Here is a 17,878-nt window from a genome sequence, read left to right as displayed (position 1 = left end):
CCCAGGTGCCCAGAAGGAGATGTTTCTTAAAGTTTGTGAGAGCAATTGCACCTGAACAAGTGAAATATGGGAAAGGCAAAGAAATGAATGTTGAACTTTCTGGGCTGCTGAAATAAGCTACAGAGGCAGAAACAAGTGTATGCATGTTTATGCACATAAGGTGTGCTTGTGTAGTGGAGAGGGGAGGCAACAGAGAGAATTGTCTGACTTTTGTTAAGTAGTCTGACTTTAAGAAAGGTAAAGTAAGCTCTAACACTGGAGGGGCCATGAATGTATAGGGTCACTTACACTGTCCTGTAAAACTGAAAGAGAGAAACAAACCCCAAATCTGGAATTAGGCTGGTGTCTTGACCCATAAATTATAAACTAGTGAGAAAAGAAAGTGTACTGAGTGAAAAGAACAAGAAAGCTTCTGAATAATATAGGGCTACAGCTGTTAACTCATTAATGATTTACTGTACAATTTATCTCAGGTGATGTACTAGCCTGAGCATTGCGGAAAAACCACAAAGAAAGATGGATGAAGATAAAAAAAGATGAGATAATAGGAAAGATAGGCTTTACATGGATAACTTTAATAAAAAGTTCTACTGATGAACATCACTAAGGTGTCTCTGACAAGCATTTATTTAGCATCTACTATGTCCTGGGCATAGTATTTACTTTTTTTCTTATAAATTTATTTCATAAAACTTACTGAGCTTACATTTCTACTGATGAGAAAACCGAAGTTCAGAGAGTTTAAGTCTTATTCCAGCAGAAGTCAAGCTAACCCCACAATAACATGATTATAAGGGAAAACTAAGTTATTCCTTGTAGGTCACCAGTTTGTTTAATAGCAGTGGGCTTATGGTATTCTCAGGTGTAGATAGAGATCCAGTGACTTATAAAATCAGACATATTTCAAGTTATCCTTCTCAGTTGGTGAATCAATGGTACATTTCTCAGAAAATGGGATGATGAAGCGTATTTAGAATTTGCAATCAGACACATGTGAATTTAAATGCTGGCTCTGTGTGGCAACGCCTACTTACAGCCTCTGTAAGCCCAGATCACCACCACATTAGAAAGTGTCAACAACACTACTTCCTTTACAAAATAGCACAAGGATTAAATGAGATAACAATATCAAGAACCAAGTAGAGTGCCAGAATTTAGATCATGTCAACATGACATGAAGACACAAATCCATAGTCTCGTATGGTCTCATTCTCTCACAGTGAGTTCTCTCTCTGTCTGTTTGAGGCACACACATGTACATACACACATGAACGTACACATTTTATATCTAGGACATTTTGGAATGTAGCTATGTTTTGAACATTGTTTTTCATTTCAAAGACCTTCTGCTCCTGGCTCTGCCCGCTTGTTGTCTCCTGGGGAGGATGCCTGGACATTCACATCCACTACCCCACTGGGGGTTTAGAGGCTGCTTTTTTTCTCCCTCATTGAAGAGGATGAGGGCTGAGGGGGAAAATTATAAGGTAGAAGTCCCTGATGAAAACTGAAGCTGGAAATATTCAGGCATTTGGAACAAATGGAAATGTCTCATTATGAGGAGGACCATTCCTTGGGAAATTTTCTTCCTTACGTATTAAATCCAGAACTGAATTCTGTGATTCTAGTATTATCTAGCCATCAAAAATAAACAAATATGTAATCAGCATAGAGGTGGCTTTCCAGCTAACAAATCATTTAGGAAGTGTTGAGGTAGTTCATAGATGTCTACTAACATGCATTTAACATATCTAAAGATTTAAAAAGGATGTAGAAATGTGTTGCCAGGCTATCTGCAATAGAATAAAAATACTTGCATAAAAATATAGGCATATCTCGTTATATATAATTTTTTCCCCAGGAAAACTGGATGTAAAGTGATTATTTTCTACACTGAATATTATTTCCCAGGGATTATCATGATCATGATAATATTGGTGTGCATATCTGTTAAGGAAAAAAATAATATTTAAAAATATAACAGTCATTTAAAGGAATGCCTATACTTTTATAAAGTGAATGAATATATGAATATAAAACACTGCAAATAAGTTTTTTCATATTGGAACTAACCCTGGCATTGAAAGAAAAATGACGGTTTATCTGAATAGTACATACTGAGCCTAGATCTTTCACTTTCTATTATGTTCTGTTCCTAATCTACAGTGGAAAACACGTAAGTCTGGTTATTCAGAACTTTTTCCCTTTTATGGTAATTGTTCGTTACAGAAATGAGTGAGTGGATTGAGGTTAAAGAGAGAAAGATATGTAAAAACACAGCAAGTGACCATCAAAAAGTTCCTGAAAAAATAGATTGAAATATATGGATCAAGGAAACTAGAAAGTCCAAAAATAAATCTTCAGATAACAGTCAGCAAATCTTTTCTTAGTTTGTTTCCAGCATTATTCTAATGTACTGAAGATGACCAGAACTTAGTTGTAAAATTGGATTAAAAGATAACTTTCAGAAAGACATTTTTTAGTCTTTCTCAGCTTTCTTGGGTAAAAATCCTCTAAAGTTTTTGAGCACTTATCCACAATAATTAATTATAATATAAATTATTATATAATTATTTTCTTGTCTGTGAGATTAAGTAATCCATTTTTTTTCAGTATAAGTTGAACCTGAGAGTACTTATTATTATAAAGTGATTCTTAGTGGAAAGAAATTAGAGTCATATGTTATTTTTACTACATGTCTTTGTTTTATTATTACTCTATCTTTCATATAACTCTATTATTCTTGTAAGTGTCAACATGCATAATCACATGTCTTCTTTTATATTTTATTTTAGAAAATTAATGTTCCTCTTTTATAAGTGAGAAAAAAATTTTAAAAGAAGGCATTGAAAGGCAAACAAATGTAACCAGAATTTAGAAATCTAATTCTTAATATCCGTTCCTTTTTGACTACTTAAAATAATATTGTTTGCCTTTCCAATTACTTATGGCTCTTCTAAATATAATGTCTGGCCTTAAAAGTTGTAATATAAAATCACCTGCCTGCAAAGTAATACAACTGAGTGAAGTTCAAAAACTTCATATAACATGCCATTTAACATTCTCATAAAATGTCAGTTTGGTATTAACAAGAACAAATGGAAGAAAAACTAATGTGAAAGCTGTCTGAAACTTAATCCTGGGAAATCAGAAAAAAGAGACTATGATTTTTATTTCAAATCTATATTGCATAGAAGTACTTTTGAAATTGAAAAACTTTTCAGGTGTTGCTCATCATATATCTTGGATATTTTTGGTAGAACATCCTGTGTTCCCCATTTATTTATTTATTTATTTATTTATTTATTTATTTATTTATTTATTTTTGTGTTCCCCCTTTTAAATATCCTAAGACACATTCACTAGCTAGGATCAATGAGACAGGAATGAGTGACCCTACAAGTAACACAATATCAAATAAACTGCACATTACCTTGGTGTTCCTGATAGCAAGCGGCTCCTGGAAGAGGCTGGAGAAGCATTGCATAATGGTTAGGCACATGGATTCTGTGACCACAGAGCATGAGTTCAAATTCTGACACTACTACTTTCAACTGTGAGAACTTATGCATGCTGTGAATTATTTATCCTCTTGTTACATCAGTTTCCCCATGTTTTAAATAGGGATAATCATAGCATCTATTTCATTAGGTTGTTATAAGAATTAAATGGTTTTATGGTTCTTAAGATAGTGCCTGACAAAAATAGTGCAGTATGTGTTATTATTATGGTTAATCTCCCCCAAAAAATACATTTGGCAAATCACTGGTAAGTATTTTGCCCCTTAATTTATTTTTTTAAATTAGAATCTTGTTACACAAAAGCGCCTATTATTAAGCACATTTGTAAAGTGAGACCAGAATACTCATGTATTCATTTGATAATGGTAGCTAATGCTCATTACAGAGATTTGTGGACTATATGATTACAGTAGGACAACTTATTTTGGGGAAAGAATCTTCTAACTTTCTTGCCTGGCTTCTAAGTCTTTAAGGTGGTGTACGCAGAAGATATATTTTTCCTAATGAAAATGGTAAAGTTAGCAAATATGCTATATTTATGCTAGAAAATATATTGTATGTATATATATAGTATGTATATATATATAGCATATTTGCTAGCTTTACCATTTTCATTAGAAATAAAGATATATATATCTTTTGACATTTATAATATTACCAAGTATTGAAGCACTGCAGATATGACCAGTATGTGACTACAGTACACACTTACTTGTTTTTGTTGATAAGCATCCATCTACCCCATATCCTGTGATAGTATTCCAACTCCACTTTTGAGAAATATTCTTATACCACTACCACAATCTTACACCTCTACAACAGTTTCTAGGGTAAGGCATTTGCTTTGGGGTAGGCCAATCAAAGCATAAAGCACAACATTACCTTGGACTGAGTGATTACTTCAGGGACGGGCGTGTGACCCAGCTGGAGCCAGTGAGATGCAATGAGAGTTTTTCTGGGTCTTTATTCCTATGGGACTTAAGTCCGGGAGGTTGGGAGGCTGGAGCTGCTATAGCACCTTACTATAATAAGGGATGAATATCTAGAAAAGCTATCACCATGAAAGTCAAAGCCAAAGGATGCAGCATAACTAAGTGCTGGTAATGTCAGCTGTGCACCAGAATCATTCCATACCCAAAGCTACCTCTAGACATTAAACCTTAAACTAATGAATTTCCTTTTCCTTCCATCCTTTCCTCTCTCCCTTCCTCCCTCCCTCCCCTCCTCCCTTTCTCTCTCTCTTTCTTTTTTCTTTCTCAAGCCAGTGTGAGTCATTCTTTTGTCTCTTATAACCAAAAGAGACCTGCTATGGGACGCCTGGGTGGCTCAAGGGTTAAGTGTCTGCCTTTGGCTCAGAGTGTGATCCTGGAGTCCCAGGATTGAGTCCCACATCAGGCTCCCTGCATGGAGCCTGCTTCCCCCTCTGCCTGTGTCTCTGCCTCTCTCTCCCTGTGTCTCTCATGGATAAATAAATAAAATCTTTAGAAACAAAAAACAAACAAAAAAGAGACCTGCAAGAGTGATTAAAAAATCATTTTTGGCTCTATCTTCTCTATGCTCAATTCTAACAAATACATTTTCTAATGAAAATTATGAAACTAGAAAATATGCAAAATATAATGATTTAATACTTAGGATTTTTTCTGGTTATAATTGGTATCACTGCCTGATTTTTATTTAATTTTCATTTCACAGATTTTTGGTGTCAGACTCTCAGTTTGAATCCTGTGTGTATGATCTTAGGCGACTCTATCGCTTGTGTTTTTCCTTTCTTCAGTTTTCAAATCAGGATCGTGAAAGTGTTTATTTGATAGGACTGTGGTGAGGATGAAACGATATGATGCATACAGACATGTTAGCTCAGTCAGTGACTGGCACATAGTAAGTCCTCAGATCATCACTATGTCATTAATCGAAAGACTGGCACTCAGGATTTCACTGGCTTTTCAGTTTTCTTCTGGTTGCCTTGTCAGCCACTAAGTTAAAATACTGATATCCCATCAGGGTAATTTTATTTCTAGAGAAAGTTTATTTGTGTGGCACAAAGACCGTATCTTTGTTGAATTAGCAAAGCACTTACTGGATTTCAGACACTCTGGGGCTGAGGCTAATGTTAAATTCCACTGTATGTAAGACTTTGATTAATATAATTGCTTTTTTATGAATTTTTATTTTTAACTTTCAGTATTTACTCTCCTTTTTCTACTTTTAATTTGAATTATCTGTATTGATTGAATGATTGCTGGTTTAGCAAATAAAGAGCATGAACAGAAGCTTAATCTGTTAGCAAAGTTAATGATTGAAATCAGCAGAGTCTTAGCATTTTGTTCTGAGAAAAGCCTGTGAGAAGTCAGAGTTCCATTAATGAAAGCCTTGGGCTGCCTGAAGCACAGGGCTCTGTGTACACACACTGTGAGGGTTTCTCTTCACAGCCCCCCGCCCTCTAGTGGTAGTTATAATAATGCCATTTTGTAGTCCCCAAACAGGAAATGCCTGTTCTTACTTCAGTTACCAGAATCCTTTTACAGGAAGTTAGGTGTGGTCTTTGAAGGAGAATTTAAAAAAAAAAAAAAAAAAAAGAAAAAAAAGAAAAAATGAAAAAAAGAATGATGGAATTTTAGCTGCAGTCTTCTTGGTGCCAGCTTATCAATCCCAAACTCTGGGTGTAAAAGATCCTGCAGGGGTAATGTTTTAATATTCTTATTATGCTTATTCTCTGTGATGCTTCTCTACCTTTACAGTAGAATCCTTGGGGGAATCTGCAGAGGACCACTTTCATTTTGAAGCTGCTGGCTGCATGTTTTAGCATGTCTCTTCTATTAAAGCATCCAGGCATGGCAGTTTCCTCCCTGGAGTATGCATAGACCTTCTTCGTGCCTACGTCTGTCAAGGCATGAGGGTCTCTAGGGATGGGTGAGGTAAATGAGGGATGTGTTGGAGGCAGTGTGGTACTGAGAGGGCAGTCTGCTTGCTAGTGGCTGAAAGGTCCTAGTCTACTTTAAAAAAAAAATGTAGAAACGGTAGAGTACCTTATGTTATTTTAAATTTCCCTGTTTGATCTAGCATATGCTACAGAAATGATCCGGATATTAATGCATTTACTCTTCAAAAAGGCACTTCATATAATTAAATGGAAATTCTCATTCCTGTAGGAATGAGGCTTACAGTGGATTGATATTTTAAAAAGAAGGGAAAATAGATAAGTGATTGAATACAGATGACATTCAGGAGTTAAGGTTTTGGTTGTATGATTTCAAAAATCATAGAAACTCTTGCCACTGGTTCAGAGATAACATTTGGAATGATTGGTGTGCTCTGTTAAGTTATATATGCCAGTCCAGTGAGATATGATTAGAATACAGTGAACCTCCATTTATATTATGACAAAGACCAACAAAATAAGAGTTTGTTTAAAAGATAAACTGTCTTAAACTTGGTATTTTTTCAAGTCTAAATATGCTATTTAGATTTTTACGAAATGGGCACTATTCGAGAAAATGAACTATTTCTACAGTATTTCCTAAGTACTGCAAATTTTTTAATTTAAGAAGCAATTATACTAGGTAGCAGCAGGTTGCTAAGCCAGGGGGGTCCAAGATCCAGACCTCTGACGTGGATGACTTCCTGCCCAGTTTGGCAGGAGCTGGATCCCTCCCTGTGCAGCTTCCGAGCAGTTCCAAATGTAATCGGGCATCCCCCACTCCTTCCTGCTCCTTTGCTTTCAAGCAGTATCTACCTATGTTTCCAGAGCCTGGCATTTCAGGATTTCCAGAGCTCTTTCCCCAGGTGCGTTGATTTTGAATAAGCTATTAAAGGTATAAAAGTAGGCCAAAAAGAATGGGAAAAAAATGGAGAAGTACATGCAAGATCCTTGCATAGCCCAGGTTCTATAATTTTGGGTGATTATTCATCTCTTGTTTTGGATCTCTGATATTTTTTCAGAAGGGATGCTGAAAAAGATGGCTGCCAAAATAGTCACACAAGTGAAACAGCAAGCACAAACCAGTATCCTCCATTTCCGAGCTCTGAATTGGATATTTTCACTTAAAACATTTTGGGAGTGGGAGACCAGATTACCTCATAGGCATCTACTGAATGTGAAAGACAGATCTCCATGCAAACAGATGAATGCATGCATGAGAATTCCCTAAATACAGCTTCCTTAGTAAAATATTGCAGACAGCTTGGTTTATATGTTTTATCTCAATATCATGTAATTACCACAGCTAACCTTTTATCCTAATGACTGTTGCTTCTCTCTTTCTCTCTCTCCCTCTCTCTTTCTCTTGTTTCCATAGCACTTTCTTATGCAAGGAGCTAAACAGTGATTAAAGGAGCAGGATGAAAAGATGGCACAGTCAGTGCTGGTACCACCAGGACCTGACAGCTTCCGCTTCTTTACCAGGGAATCCCTTGCTGCTATTGAACAACGCATTGCAGAAGAGAAAGCTAAGAGACCCAAACAGGAGCGTAAGGATGAGGATGATGAAAATGGCCCAAAGCCGAACAGTGACTTGGAAGCAGGGAAATCTCTTCCATTTATTTATGGAGACATTCCTCCAGAGATGGTGTCAGAGCCCTTGGAGGACCTGGACCCGTACTATATCAATAAGAAAGTGAGTTTTTAGTCAAGTTGTCTTTTCTTCCCCTACTTCCTAATTGGTTCTGGGTTAGACCCACGGATGTCTGGTGAAGAATGATGTGCCTCCTCCCATTTGTCTGAAGCATCACTAGGATGCTGGGTGGGCTTGAGGATGTAATGGAACAATTATCCTACAAGTCTTTTGGAAGCACTCATTTGAACCTACATTCCCAGGACAAAAAGAACTGAAGAGGCATCATGCAGTTGAGGAACGGAGTAAGGGCAACAATCTATTTACGTTACAGTGTGATGAAGCAAAAAGTAAAACAAGAGTTATATTCTCTTTCCAGGAGTTGTATTTAAATTCCTTTTTATGATCTCAAGCACTATATGTTACTTTGATTGGCAGCAGGATTATGCCTTTATACCATAGACTTTGCCTTTTCCACAGCTCTCTGCAGAAGAAAATAATGGTAGGTGACTTAAGTAACCCCAAAGAAGCTCATCCCAAAGTACACCTGGAAAACTCTGAAGTTCTCATGAAAAATTTTTATCAAAATGAAAAAGTAATCAAAACCTCATTTTTAAAGCTTTTTGTGAGTTATAAATATAGTTTTAAATACTGATATCAAAACTTGATAAAAGGTGCTACAAATTCATATGTTATTGACTACAAGTTTTTTTTTCTCCTTTAAACCCTCACGTCACTTACCAAATTTAGGAAAGTTAATAGCACACAGGGAGAAAAAGCACCTATCATCATGTTGTATGTTGGTAATTCATGTATTTCTATAGTATTTTATAAGGCAAAATTTTAAATGATGATCTCCACCTTTTCTTAAAATGTTCTTAATTTTAATATTAAGATCCTAAATTCTGTTTTATGTGTTGTGTTTTCTTTTTCAGACATTTATAGTATTGAATAAAGGGAAAGCAATCTCTCGATTCAGTGCCACCCCTGCCCTGTACATTTTAACTCCCTTCAACCCTATTAGAAAATTAGCTATTAAGATTTTGGTACATTCATATCCTTTTTTCAAATAGTTATTCATTAAGATTTTGTTCTTTGAATTATTGAGCTGGGAATTTAAATATATATATTATATATATAATATGTGTATGTGTGGTTGGCAATGTTATGTGCTCTTTTTTTTTCTTTCCTCTTACTCAACAGTTAGCATATTGCAAATGGGATCATAGGTAAGTGAGCTTCTTTTCCTCATCTTCTAGTAAATCTCCTTTTCCTTACTTACTGCATCTTTTTTCTGTCCTCTTCTGCTTCCTTCTGAATTGCTTGCTACATCTAAGACTTCTTCATTCATGTTAATCATGTTACCAGGGTCTCCTTTTACAAGTCTTCATATTTTACAATGTTTTGCAATGGGTGAAATCCATGAGCTAATTTTCCTTACTGCTTTAACATTTGGAAAATATGTACATGATCTGAATTGCACAATTTTATATCTTTTTGATCTGAGTTGTACTAAGTTCTGCTTTTTATTTCAGAATTTGAAAGCTTTGAATTAGTAAATGCTTACAGTTGTGATTGTATACATACTAGCCTTTCAGATATTTCTCCAAATTTTTTCCCCAACAGCATCCCACTGATTTTCTATTTTCTTTTTCTTTCTTTTCTTTTCTTTTCTTTTCTTTTCTTTTCTTTTTTTTCTTTTCTTTCCTTTCCTTTCCTTTCCTTTTCCTTCTTTCCTCCCTCCCTTTCTCCTTCTCTCTCTCTTTCTTTCTCACTTGTTCCTGCATTTTATTCAAGTCACAGGTTCTGCTACAACTCTCTCCAAAGGCTTATTGTCTGTCAAACCATATACATCCTTGTTTTATTCTTCATTCTCCTTATTGAAGTAGCCACTTCCTAGAAATGAAGTTGATGATGTGTTAGTGGGAGATGGTAATTTTATTTACTCCTAAAAGTTAAATAGAGTAGTTGTGAATGAGAGGTTTTATTTTAGGTGAAGGGCAGTAGTTTGACTGACAGCCAGCCCTGGGAAAACCAAGGAAGCAAAGATTTAGAAGACGGGATATGCTAGGCCGGGGCATTTACAGGAAGAATGCTTAAATCTTTGGATGAGGATTGATATGCATCAGGAACCAGAGGTAAGGTTCTTGAAGGGGAAACAAATCTAAGCAGAGTCTCAGGGCAACTTTTAACATTGTTTCATCCTTAGAAAGAGTCATTGTCTGGAATTCTGAGACATGATCAGGCCAGGGATTCCATGACATGGTAAGACTTTTGGTGTAAAAGCCCACTTCCTCCAAAAGTTCAAGAAAACGTTTGAATTAAATAAAGTGAAGAATTCAAGATATATATATATATATATATATATATATATATATATATATATATAAGCTTGGTACAGGGATCTCATTTCAGTTCTGGGTGGAGGGGCTGTAAATCATGTTCCCAGACTTGCCAGGCAGTATGGTAAATGACATTTTCAGAAACATGGCATTCTAGAATTCAGTCTCCCTTTAATATTCTAGTTCATTCCACTTCCTACCCTATGTCCTTTACATAGACATCAACATATTTTAATTGGATTATTTCCTTTATGCTTTAACATTTATTAATTTTTTTGTGAATTATCTAAAACAATAATATTTCTGTACTTCTCTTTTTTAAGAAAGAGAACCCAATTGTATGAGGTGTAAAAGTCTTTAAGTTAGCATTAGAATGAATAATAAAGTTGAGATTTAGATTTGAGTCTCCTGAATTATAAATTATGGTCTGTTATTATGTTTTGAGTATTTGTAATCTTTGCACTAAATAAATCTTTCCATGAATTATTTATTCTGTTTTTAGATAACTGTATACCCTTTGTGTAAACATTATTTTTATATGAATTATGTGAAAACTCAAACATATGTGCAATTCTCTGTTCAGAGTAGATACTGGGAGAGTATGTATTGAATAAATAAGTGACTTATGAGTCAGAGGTTAGAAAATTAGATGCAAAACAATTAATAAAATAGGTTTGAATAGATCAGAAAAAACCTATTTTGTCCTGAGTCTGAGTGATGGGATAGAATTAAGACAGCCTAATATTAAAGAATTTTTGTTTTAAACCTTCTATGTGGAGATCATGTATTTTTTTAAAATGTCATGAAAGCCATCATCTCACTCCAAAAAATCCTAGGGAGTTAGGGAACCCAGGAGTCCTAACTCAATACCCTTTAAAAAAAGGAGACTCACGGTGGAAGAGGCAGCTTTACAAGTTTTGATCAGAGGATCTGGGCATTAAGGACATACATAGTTTATGATGTGGGGCTCTCTGAGAATCGAGACACAACTTGAATTTGAGGGTTTGTACTTGCTTCCCAGAAGAAAGAAAATCTTCATGGGGCAGAGTTGTTTGGAGGCCTGTAGTGATGTGAGTTGCAGCCAGGTTAACCTATTAAGATTTGCTAAAGTGAACCATACGACACTTACAAATGGCTGATAAGCCACAAAATTTCTTCCAATGTAGAAAAAGCAGATGTTTAAAAATCTCTAATTTCCTGAATTAAAATATTATATTTCAGGTATTTCATCTTGGAGTAAAGATATAGAAAAGAAAAAGCACACGGACTAAAAGTCAGATAAATTCTTCAAACTTTTGGCGATAATGGCATACTTAATCGGAAAGTCTAGTTAACTTTGATGTGTTCAATATTGTAGGGTTTGCAAGTGATTCTGCTAGTGATTTTGTCTTTTATTCTTCCCAACACAAGCCCTATGCTCAAATCCTGGTTTTCTGACTTCAAGTACATGCCTTTTGCTGTAAGGTAAAAATGTTTGGAGATGGTGATGGCAGGCTTGGCCACAGTTAAGAGGTCATTGTGCATTTATTACCATTAATTTATAAACCAGAAAATTCCTATTTGCAATAAGTAAATTTGTATTTTAGGCTTAGATTAATGTCTCTATTTCCAAAGAAAATCCTGTTTCGTTTCTTAAAGAGCTGTTATCTTCATTAGGAGCTGTTGAATATCAAATTAGCTTTGTTTCATGACTTTGGCAGAATGAGAAGTTATACTTATGCTTACTATATTTGTGCCAGGGTGTGTTTTGAAAACTGAAAATGCTTTTGATATGCCTAATATCTTGTTTTGCTAGTTAAATAAAATATGGCTATATTTTCTAGATAGTAAACAATTTAAAAATTATCCACATTCCTTATCAGAGTTTTAAATGTGTTTCATGTCATTTTTGTTATTTTAGCTTAACCTGCATATTCCCCCTTATTTTGCATTTGTTACTCACTCATTTGTTCATTGCAAAGATTTATTAAGTACCTAACATATGGTAGGTGTTCTTCTAAGCACTGGGATACAACACTGAACAAAATAAAGTTTCTGCTTTCATATAGTTACATTCATGTATATGTGTGTGTGAGAGAGTAGAAAGATGAGAAAAAAAGTCATATGTCAGCTAGTGATAAGAGCTATTAAGAAAAATAAAACTTTGTAAAAAGAGAAGGTGCAAGGTATTATTTTAGATCAGAGAAGTCCTCTCTAAAAAGATGCCATCTGAGTAGAGAGCTAAAGGATGGGAGAGAGTGAGACATGGAAATCTAGGGAAAAGGTAAGTGTAAAGAGAATAGCAAATATGAAAGCAAAATATAAAGATAGAAGTACAACTGGTATGTTCAGCAAGGAGTTCAGAGTGCCCGGGGTGAAGTGGGAAAGGCAGGGTATAGTAGGATCTGAGGTCAGTGAGAGTGGAGGGCAGGGGCTGCAGTTGTAGACCGTGATGGGGACAACAAAGTCACTCTGAATGAGATGCAGAGTGATGGTTGAAGGATTTCCAGCAGAAGGATATCATGACCCAACTCACATTTTATAAATACTGCTCTGGCTGCTGCAAGGAGAACAGACTGCACAGAGGGAAAGGTTAAGAGCAAGAAGATTGATTGGGGACCTTCTGCCATTATGAAGGGGAGGGATGCTGGTGGCTTGGACTATGGTAGAAACAATGAGGGTGGCAAAATGGCATGGAACTTAGATGTGTTTTGCAGAAGAGCTGACGAGATTTTCTGAGTAATAGGATTAGATTTGAATGTGTTTTTGAGATGGCTGTTAGATATTCAGTGGGAGGGCTGAGTACTTCGACAGAAATGCAAGTCTGGAATTCAGGAAAGGGTTGGGCTGGAGATAAAACTTTGGGAGACATCAGTATTTAGATGGCATTTAAAGTCATAACAAAGATCTGTGACACTCCAAATCACACAACTAGTGCAGACTGCCTGTCATTCACACAGAATCGGAAAATGAAAAACGGCTTTTGGTGTCAGAAAACCTGGATTCAGACTCCACCTCTGAGATTTACCTGTTGCTCCATGACCTCGGGCCAGGGTATTACAACTGTTTTGAATCTCAGTTTATCCATCTATAAAATTTGGATTAAAATTTATACATTAATAATAACAAAATGTATGATAAGTACCTGGCATCATGACTAGCACCTAGTAGGTACTTGATAAATTGTTGCTATGGTAGCTGTTGTTTGTTGTAGTAGACAATTTTAACAGCAACTGCTGTAAGATTTGTAAAAGAAAACTCTCACATTGCCAAGGAATTCCACAAAGAATTCTGTATAAATCACTACTTTCACTGCTTTAAAAATGTTTATATGACACCAGGGTTTGGAGCTGTCAGTGACCAAAACACATTGTGATTGTACAACCTTCTCATTTCGCAGACAATTTAATTGAGTCCCAGGCCTGTTTACTCCCTTTCTAAGGCTACATTTTATGTCAGTGGCAGAGCTGATACTTCAGACCAAGTCTTCTCATCCTCAGCCCAGTGCTCTTTGCATTTTCCACCCAACAGAAGAAAACTCTCAGGTATAATGTCCTAGGTGCATTGCCACTATTGCTGTCCGTATGCATTCCAAAGGTTATTTTCAGTGGCTTCAACTTACTAACTCATTAAATAAGAAGTAGGCTTTTTAGTCATTCCAAAATGGTATGGTGTCCATGTAGAAATAAAAAAAGTTCTGGCTTTCCCTACAAAGAACTGTGTAGGCTTGTAGGAGAGGAGAGGGAACAACCTACAATATCCATTTCCCCTGCTCTTAATGCTCAAAAGTCATCACGTGATATCACACAGTTAGGAAGATGGTTAGGCATAGAATTAAACAGCTCAAGAGTTAAAAGGGTGTATATAACATTTAGTTAATATTTCTGCTAGCTTGGAAATATGTACTGATAGGTGGAAACAGGTCTAGCCTACTCTGCTTTGAATTTTCCGTTTTTATGTTAACAAAAACAAAACTCTAATGTTAAATTGCTTTCTCCCTTTAGTTTAGAGTTAAAGAATACCTCAGCAACATCCTCAGGATATTATATAACATTACAAAGTCCCTGGACAGACTCCCAAACAATGACTGACCCTTTTTTAAGAATAATAAAGAAATGCCCTCCATGTTATATTCAATAAACAAATGATTAATGATAATAAAAAGAACTGTATCCTCTAAGGGAAGCATTAGTCCTATATTTACATAAGAAAACTGAACATCCTAGAATTAAGTAACTTGCTAAAATAGTTGGTAAAAGATGCATCTGGCCTGTCCTTCAGTGCTTGATGGTTTTTTTTTAATATTTTATTTATTTATTTGAGACAGAGAGACAGAAATAGTGAGAGAGAACATGAGCCAGGAGAGGGAGAAGCAGGCTCCCCGCTCAGTCCAGGATGCTGGGATCATGACCTGAGAGGAAGGAGACGCTTAACTGACTGAGCCACCCAGGTGCCCTCCTTCAGTGCTTTAAAATATTTTAAATATCAGGTTTCATGTCAAAGGTTACATAAACCATATTTGGTATAAACTGGAAGTTTTTTTCATCATATACATGCAGAAAATATTTTATATTTGCCAAATGACAGTACCGATCAAAGGTTAACACATTTTTATTAATACCTGGCATAAATAAATTAATAGATTAAAAGAGCCTTTTTTCCTGAAATTATTTAAGGTTAATTTTCCTCTATTTTATTTTATATACCCAAGCTCTTAAGGAAATATTGTTCTGGGATACATTATTTTGAAAAAATAGACTTTGTTGGGACACCTGGGTTGCTCAGCGGTTGAGCATCTGCCTTTGACTCAGGGCGTGATCCCGGAATTCCCGGGATGGAGTCCTGCATTAGGCTTCCTGCATAGAGCCTGCTTCTCCCTCTGCCTATGTCTCTGCTTCTCAATCTGTGTCTCTCATAAATAAATAAAATAAAAATTTTATATATAATATATATATATACACTTTGTTAATGTCTTGGCCTATATATTTAGAAAATAATGTAGGATTTACATATTTTATTACTAGTTCTTGCCTCTTGAAATCTGTCTTGATGTGGGGTTTCTGTGCTTTTTCAACATGTGGTATCACCAATACAAAATCCATACCCACATCTTTTTGGTACCTGTATATTTATTATGATTATCTAAAACCCTACAAAAGTCTACAAAAAGTCATTAACCAAATTCCAGGAATTTTAAAAGTATGTGACTGATAAAACTAATCCACAGTGATTTTTAAAAGTTGATGAATTCTTATACACAACCTATTTAGAGATACCTATTAAATAAAAAGCTATTTATAAAAAAAGATAACTGTAGTTATCACTTATTTTCTTTTAAAAACAAAATAGTTCTATTTGCTTTCCTTTCCTGAATGTTTGTCAGGATCTTTAACTTAAGTATATTTTTATTATTAAAAGGATAGTCATGCAATATGGAAAATTCCTGTTTGAGCATAAATACTTCATTAATTGTAACTTATAGGACAATAATCACTCTATTGCTTAATGATATTGAAATTTATATATTAACTTCATTATATATTATTAAATTCTACCAATATAAAGAGTAAATCTTTTTTAAGGGCCATAAAACCATGACTCAGATCATTATGTGACATAAATCCCATGAAGTTATCAATTTCCACCTATGTTTGCCTTCTGTTCTCTTTTAAAAAACGAAGTGCAGAAACTTGTGTATTCAATATACATGAAGACAAATTTCATGCTGTATTTTTATCCCATATCAATCAATCCTCAAAAATCATTAAAAAGGAAAAGTGTCATTCCATTTAGTAGTAAATGAGTTGCAAATTTTATTTCATTCAGTAGTCAACTGTGCAAAATGGCAAGGATTTAGTGGGGGAATACTATTGACATGGTGTCTGCCCACAAAGCTGTCTAGTAGAAGAAAATATCAGCATTAAAATTAGTCATTGGAAGGATATACAAGATGCTATGGGGTATATAACTGGTAGACCTAAACAGGTGATTTACTGTGGTGAATAACTTTCTATGAGAAATATTTTTCAAAATGAGTACTAAAAAATAAGTATAAGTTGGCTATAGTGCAGTAGAGAGCATTTGTAGGGAGAGGAGGTGGCATTTGCAAAGACTCTTATTTGAGAAAGTGAATATTTCATAGATGCTGTAAAACAATTACAGTAACATAGAAGAATGCAATTAAGAGTAAAGAATACAAAAAAAAACAAGTAAAAAATACAAAACTAGAGGAGTAGGCAGGGGTCACACCTTCTACAGTCTAGACTGTGTTAGATCATCTTCCTCAGAATAGTGGAAAGCTATTGAAATTATTCAAATTGCACTTACACGGCTCATTTTGGCACAGGATGCAGAATGGATCAAAAAGAACTAAACATGGATTCAGAAAGACCAGTTTGGAGGAAACTGCAATAATCTAAGTTATACTTGGTGGCACTGGATTTTTTAGTGATAGGAGGATGCAAAAGTGCACTGAATCCAGTGATAACAGATAGAATTGACAGATTTTGGTGCTAAATTGGATGCAGAGGTTTAGGGAGAGAGAAAAATCTGGGATTGCTTCTAGGTTCCTGGCTGGATCATGGAATATTTTGTAAGATACAGGGATTCAAAGAGCAGTATGGAGGTTCGGGGGGAAGGATGAGATGAAAAGATTTTTACCTTAGTTTTAGAGCTCAAGTTCTTCTAAATGATTAAAGTATCAATAAGATATATAGTACAGATGCCTTTTGAACACTTGATTGTGGAGAGTTGAGCAGAGAGGTCTAACCTTGAGAGAAGTTGTTGAGATGGTGGCTACATAAATGGTACTTGACTCTGCTGATGAACTCTGCTAGGATGAATATAGCAGGAGAGGGGGGAAATGGCTGAGATATCATATCTCCTTTTTTAAAGGGAATTGCAACATTTCAAAGGATGCAAAGAAATTGTTGCCCACGAGGAATGAGGAAACCAGGGAATTAGGACTTCAATAATAAATTAGGAAGGGAAGAAAACATAATGAAAAAGGGAAGAATCTTCCTTGCTAAATACTGCTGAGAGAGCAAGTCAAATAAGAACTCAAAATTGACCTTTCCTTTAGTGAAAAAATATAAAGACTACCATCTTTAGATAGAAAAGCTAGTAGACTGAAGATGTACTGGGTACATGAGGGCGAGAAAAGATAAATGGCTCTTTCAAGAAGTTTGGCTGTGAAATGGAGGAAAATTAGTGCTATAAGTACTTACAGAAGATTCAATGTTGGGAGAAAGTCTGCCCTCCCCCAAGATAAGAGAGGCTTAAGCAAGCTTATATTGATAGGAAGTTCCCAATAGTGTGGGAGATACTGAACCTAAGAGAAAAAAAGTGATGAGATTTCTGAAGTATTCTGGAAAGGAAGACGGTGTCCAGAGTATGAGTGGAGGCATTGAAAACTTTCCCCATTGAAACAGGTGGGAATAAAGAATAGGTCCTGAACCTTCCAGAGAAGTTTATTAGCTTGGGGATG

General features: G+C 35.4%; 1 protein-coding gene across 1 annotated transcript in view; it reads left to right on the top strand.

Moving 5' to 3' along the window:
- Nucleotides 1–17,878, top strand: part of SCN2A (sodium voltage-gated channel alpha subunit 2) — a 135,064-nt gene that overhangs the window by 43,271 nt on the left and 73,915 nt on the right. The window contains exons 2-3 of the mRNA XM_055308147.1: nucleotides 7,817–8,134; nucleotides 9,007–9,125. Of these exons, the coding sequence (XP_055164122.1) occupies nucleotides 7,868–8,134; nucleotides 9,007–9,125 (386 nt within the window). The 5' untranslated portion in view covers nucleotides 7,817–7,867. The remainder of the gene's footprint in view (nucleotides 1–7,816; nucleotides 8,135–9,006; nucleotides 9,126–17,878) is intronic.

This window comes from Nyctereutes procyonoides, unplaced genomic scaffold (assembly GCF_905146905.1).
Source record: "Nyctereutes procyonoides isolate TBG_1078 unplaced genomic scaffold, NYPRO_anot_genome, whole genome shotgun sequence".
NCBI lineage: Eukaryota > Metazoa > Chordata > Mammalia > Carnivora > Canidae > Nyctereutes > Nyctereutes procyonoides.
This window is presented reverse-complemented; position numbering and strand designations above follow the sequence as displayed.